General features: G+C 35.0%; 1 protein-coding gene across 1 annotated transcript; it reads left to right on the forward strand.

Annotated features, from left to right (window-relative positions):
• The first annotated feature begins 868 nt into the window (after window positions 1-868).
• On the forward strand, window positions 869-5,832 carry LOC130798138 (probable serine/threonine-protein kinase PBL21). Its single transcript, XM_057661017.1, has 6 exons — window positions 869-1,553; window positions 2,200-2,235; window positions 2,706-2,890; window positions 3,501-3,690; window positions 3,802-4,193; window positions 5,323-5,832. The coding sequence occupies exons 1-6, from the start codon at window positions 1,460-1,462 to the stop codon at window positions 5,605-5,607; spliced, it is 1,182 nt and encodes a 393-aa protein (XP_057517000.1). The 5' UTR covers window positions 869-1,459; the 3' UTR covers window positions 5,608-5,832.
• Window positions 5,833-6,087: the final 255 nt, after the last annotated feature.

The following is a 6,087-nucleotide window of genomic DNA, read 5'->3' on the forward strand; positions in this document are numbered from 1 at the left end:
CTGTTTCGGTAATGAAACGAGGTAATGCAAAAGACACTTACAATACTGTGAATGGAAGCGTTGTATTGAACGGCTACTCGTGGAAGGAAGCGACTTGAATTCCTGCAAAACAACACGTTAGCCTTGTTCGGGGGGTGATCTCCCGGAAAACCCCTCCGACGCTCAAGTTAGAACGTTAATGTGAGATTGAATAGAGGGTTAGAAACTGAATGTAATTGAGTTTCGAGATTGATATAGCTTGGATTTCAGCGGATTAATGAAATGGAGAGCGAGTAAGGATACTAAGAGGAATTATTTTCAGATATCCCTTCCTCTCCGATGGTTGTCCCTTTTATAATGCTCAAGGAGGAAGTTACATCAGAGAGGGGGAGTTGGAGATCATGGGAGACATGGGCAGTTAGTTCGCATGGAAGAAGGATTACCATGCATTTAAGAGGAAGTGGGGGGTTACCATCCTTAGAAGAAGGATAGCCAAGGAATGAGGGAGAATGACCCAGAAAAGAGGCCCATTGACTGAAAGTCAAAGTCAATGCAAAAGGTCAAGGGGCAATAAGGTAATATAACTAAATAATTTAAATAAATAAATAAATTAAATAAATGATACCATGACATATATATATATATATATATATATATATATATATATATATATATATATATATATATATATATATATATATATATATATATATATATATATATATAAGATTCTACCTAAGTTTATAAAAAAAAAAAAAAAAAAAAGGGTGAAGTTACACATTTTGCGAGAAAACAAAGGACTTGAGAGAAACATTTAAATACTCGGACAAGAACGGCACACTTGATGACTTGATACTTGAATGAGTTCAAACCCATAAGATCTTACAAACTCCTCAAAAACAGCCTGCAAGAAAAACGACCCTTATATATAAAATAAAAATTAGCAAACATCCAGCACCAAAAATCTTGTTAATCGTTCTTAATTTTCTTAAATAATTAATTTTCTTCCATATAACCCTTAATCATGTTTATTTATCCTAATCATGCTTATTTATCCTAAATTGAACACCCACCTTGACAACCTTTTCCAAATTGCTCTTCTTTGCCAACAAAACCAAAAAAATTGTATCTTTATCATAGTTTTAGTGTTTTTAATCCCTCAAATTCCCCCTCTCTTTTTTTGCTTGTTTTGGATTTTCCATTTTTATGGTCTTCCTCATAAAACAAATACAACCATCAAAAGTTTATATAATTTTTTTTTTGAAATTTATTTCTCCCCTTTTGTATTTCCCTACACTGAATTTAAAATCATATTTGTTCCCCTTCCTTTGGGGGGGAGGGGGGACAAGTTCATCTGTACAATTATATTGGGTCAATTTACTAAATTATTTGATCTTGATATTCATTTTAATTTCTGGGTTTCTTAAAAATCTGATTTCGAATTTCTTTGTGATTAAAAAACAATTTTTTTTGGTAAATCATGAGGTGTTTTTCATGCATTAACACACGCAGAAAGAATGCTGAAGATGAGAGGCTATTTAATCCTGATTCTCCTTCTTATTCTGAATCCCTAGGTACATTTCTCATTTCTCTCTGTTTCTTATGTTTATTATAAATTTGATTATATTTGGTGGTTTCATTTGTCATTTTAATAAGAAATATTCTGTTTTTCTGTAATATTATAAAGAGAAATCAATAATTTATACCAAGAGATTGATTTATTTTTGGTGAAGATTGTATTTAAGTGTGAAAAAAAAGAATCCCTTTGCTGGGTTTGATTTACAAATAGGGAGATGAGTGAATTATGTATTTTTAAAACAATTATTTGCGTTTGTCAAAAAAAAAAACAATTATTTGCGTGTTTGAGCATGAACAACAACATTTCATTACTGTAAAGCCATAATGTTAGTTTCAAATTCCAACTTAGGCTAAGTTCTGGGTCTAATATATACGACCTGTTTGTTTCAAATTCCAACTTAGGCTAAGTTCTGGGTCTAATATATACAACCTTATTCTTATTATAATCATAGTTATCAGGGTATGTTAATATGTTCGACTACACAGGGCCATCACCAATATTAAATTATTTAGTATATATTTAGTGTCTAAAGATACAAAGTTATTAGAAAAATATTGGATTTTTTGTGTGAATTGTGTCATTTGAGAAAATTTCAGCAGATATTTGCTTACCTAGATGATTGCTCTGCATTTTTGTTGCAGATGCTGGGAAGAAAAAGTCTTCTTTTGGTTTTTCAGGTATTGTACATTTCAAACTCCATGCTGTAAATGTATGGTTTTGAAATTTTTCAATGAAAAGTGCTCATATAACCTCTCAAAATTCTCTTCAACATGAGTAAAAAAGGAATATTAAAATTGGTGCACACTACTTTAGTGTCGACCATGTCCAATCTGTTGGAAATACTTTATATGGGGAAGATCCCACATCGCTAAATTATTGGGTTGTGGGCTTGCATATAAAATTTAGTGGGCTATTCTCCTAATACTATATGGTTTTTGGAAAAGAGTGAATCATCATGTGTGTATGCAAATCAACACTCATTACTCGTGGGTTTGTGGGCTCGAGTGCCCCATGGGTGTATCCACACAAGTGGACCCATGTGGTGATAATGTGACGAATTATCACGGCCTAACACAATCCATACAACACATACTCCAAGATGGATTATAAGATATGAAGTAGTCTAATTCATTTTTGTGTGATGCAGAATATGACAGAAGAACTGTGTCAATGGATGATAACCACAAAGTGGTTGCAAGAATAGATGCCAATTCAGCACATAGCTTCACTTTTCGGGAACTTGCAATCGCGACAAGGAACTTTAGGGATTCTCATTTGATTGGAGAAGGTGGCTTTGGGAAGGTTTATAAGGGTCGTCTTGAAAATGGGCAGGTAAAACTCGAATTCATTTGTGCGGTCATGATGTGTTCATATGTATTTTCTAGCTTCATACAATGCTAAATACTTATGACTAGCAATCAAACTGAACACAAATTGGGTAGCCAAATTGCTAATTTCAATCTTCAATATGATTGATTTTCATGTTGAATAAACAAAACACATTTTTCCCATCAAAGCTGATTATTACCAAGTTTTTAACCTAAGAATAGCAGAGTGAATTGTGCAAAGGTTCCTAAAAGTATTCAAGATATGATATTTGAAACCCATTTCTATTATTCGCTCTTCATGTGAACCTAATACGACGAATATCATTAGCCTTTCATGTGGAGATCGTCATGGGTCCAAAACCCTGTTAGACCCGCACCTATTTTCTAGGTTTGGATCTCATTTTTTGTGAAACCCAATGAGTTTGGGTCTTGTTTAGGTCAAAAATTTTGAATTCATCTGAACCTAATATGACCAAAATCTTTAGCCTTCTAGGAGTTTCAGTTTTTCAGCATTAAAACAGATTTGTCTCGTACTTGTATGGAATACAATGCAGTGTTACACTAATGAATTGACTAACTAGTTTATCCCTGTATGTTTTTCTACATTTGAGTAGATTGTTGCTACTAAAAAGCTAAATTTGGACAGCCTACAAGGCAACCAAGAATTCATTGTGGAAGTTTTGATGTTAAGCTTGTTACATCATTCAAACCTCGTCACTCTTATTGGCTATTGTGCTGAAGGCGATCAAAGACTATTGGTTTATGAGTACATGCCCAAAGGCAGCTTGGCTGACTATCTATTTGGTAAGCATCTTCCTGTTTTTCTTTTCTCATTTCCGTTTTATTAATACCATCATGGAATGCTTAATTTAGAATTTTTATGACGATGAAAGTCGCACTTTTTTGTTTCCCAAGGTAATGAGAATGACAAGGATGTCCTGAATTGGGAAACGCGCATAAAAATTGCTGCGGGTGCTGCACGTGGACTCCAACATCTACATTGCGTAGCTAAACCACCTGTAATTTACCGTGATCTTAAGTCAGCAAACATCTTGTTGGATGATGAATTTAAGCCAAAGCTGTCGGATTTTGGATTAGCAAAGTTAGGTCCTGTGGGCGATAAAACTCATGTGTCAACAAGGGTGATGGGAACGTATGGATATTGTGCTCCGGAATATGCTTTGAGTGGAAAGCTAACCCTTAAATCTGATATTTTCAGTTTTGGGGTAGTCTTATTGGAAATTGTTACAGGACGGAAGGCATTTGACATCACAAAGAAGCAAGGCCAGCAGAGTCTAGCTGTTTGGGTAACGTTTTTGCTGATGTCTTGATTTTGCTTTCTTTAAATTCTTGCAAAAGCTGTTATCTTTAAAGGTTAGGAAATCGTTCCACATACCCACATTGTCCAAGACTGTCTAAGAGGGGATCCAAATTCATATTGAGTTGATTTGTTTGCGTTTAATTTAGTAATTTTGTAAAACACGTTTTACTAGTTTTTTTCCCTTGTTTCGATCATGATGCGTTGAAAAGAGTTTTCATGAGGTGCGGGAAAGTAGTTCTTTGAGAGCATAGTGCAAAAACAAAGCCGTATCGTAAAGATTTTCAAATTTACCGACCAATATCATTCGTATTGTAAAGGTTTAAAAATACCATGTTTTAGGCCGTTTCAAATGATATTTTATGCTTTAGGCTGAAATTTAGCGACATGATAACCGCATCGCCCTCGTTACTATATTACTGTGTCCTTTACCGCAACCACCACCATTACCGTAATTTTGCACCATGTTTGACAGTTGGATACATTACATTTTAATGAGAAAGACATGCCCCCCATGAACCACCAGTCCACCACTACTTCCCCGCTGCAAGTATGTGATATATTTCTGTTCTCGGTCGTCTTTGGCAAAGAACCAAACAAAGGAAAACTAGTTTATATTGCGTTTTACGCCTGTAAATAGTTTAACATGGTTAATAGTTCTGTCAAAAAACAGAACCCGAGTTATAGCATTTACGGCCCGTTTGGTTAGTGGTACTAAATGTTGGTAATGGGAATGATTTATAGTGTAAGATTTCATCAAAAGTTCCATGTCATTCTATGGTAATGAAACTTTAATCACAAAGTTTTTTTTTTTACAAATTTCCATTACCACTTAATACCACCTCTCCCATTGGTAATGCATTGGAATGAATTTTATGAAGAAAATAAGATGATAGAAGTTGGACAAACATGACCATCAAGGTGGCCATGAGATTTTTCAACCAAAATTACACAATTTTTCATTCACATTACAACTATTTATTACCACATATCAAACGGGCCGTTAGGGGAATTCTGTTCCACATTGTGCTTTAAATGATACATCAATGTAGTATTATGTCATTTAATAAAGTCGTTATCAACTTTTATTTCTTTCTTTCATCTAAAACCAATTGCAGTCTCGGCCCTTCTTGAAAGATCGTAGAAAGTTCATTGAGTTGGTGGATCCTCGGCTGAAGGGGAATTTCCCTAATCGCTCTGCCCGTCACTTGATATCTGTTGCCGCCATGTGTTTGAACGAAGAACCAAGCAACCGACCCCTAATAACAGACATTGTGGTGGCACTCGACTACTTGGCCATCGAAAGCCAAACAGAAAGTTCATCATCAACTGCCCAAAGCACCCCTACGCTTTCCAGTCCCACACTGACACATCAGCAGGATTATCCTTTGGCTTCAAAGTAGTACTTCCCGGAGGTAAACTCTGGGAAACTTGTAAAGTGAAATGGAGGAGAATCACCAATAGAAATTGACTGAGATGAATGATTTATGCATTGTAAATGTATATTTATGTTCATCTCTAAGTTCCTTTGTAGCAAAAAATTAAAACAAAAGAACATGGAGGAGCAATTTTTTCATGTATAAGATTGAAATAGTGATTTATAAATACAGTTTGGCAGTTTAATTTCACCATGCATACCTTCCACCAAGCCTGTCACTCTGTTCTGGTTGGCTTATTGTTGAAATTAAGGCTTTAACATCAGAGTTACGTGGAACATGGAAGTAGCCATGTTTTGCAATTCGAGAACATTCGTTCCCAATCACCAGGAAACGCGACCCAAAATCGCTCAAGGTGACGTCCCGATGTGGAAGACCTTTTTCAAAATTGTTTTGACCTTCATTTACAAATTAAAGAATAAAGAAGGAAGGATAAACAAGATGAAA

This window comes from Amaranthus tricolor, chromosome 13 (genome assembly GCF_026212465.1).
Source record: "Amaranthus tricolor cultivar Red isolate AtriRed21 chromosome 13, ASM2621246v1, whole genome shotgun sequence".
Classification (NCBI taxonomy): Eukaryota; Viridiplantae; Streptophyta; class Magnoliopsida; order Caryophyllales; family Amaranthaceae; genus Amaranthus; species Amaranthus tricolor.

Excerpts from the sequence above, each read along its gene's own strand:
- LOC130798138 (XM_057661017.1), top strand. The coding sequence starts at position 1,460 with ATGAGGTGTTTTTCATGCATTAACACACGCAGAAAGAATGCTGAAGAT. Across the intron at positions 2,236-2,705 it reads GTCTTCTTTTGGTTTTTCAG|AATATGACAGAAGAACTGTG; the intron begins GTATTGTACATT and ends TGTGTGATGCAG. Across the intron at positions 3,691-3,801 it reads CTTGGCTGACTATCTATTTG|GTAATGAGAATGACAAGGAT; the intron begins GTAAGCATCTTC and ends TTGTTTCCCAAG.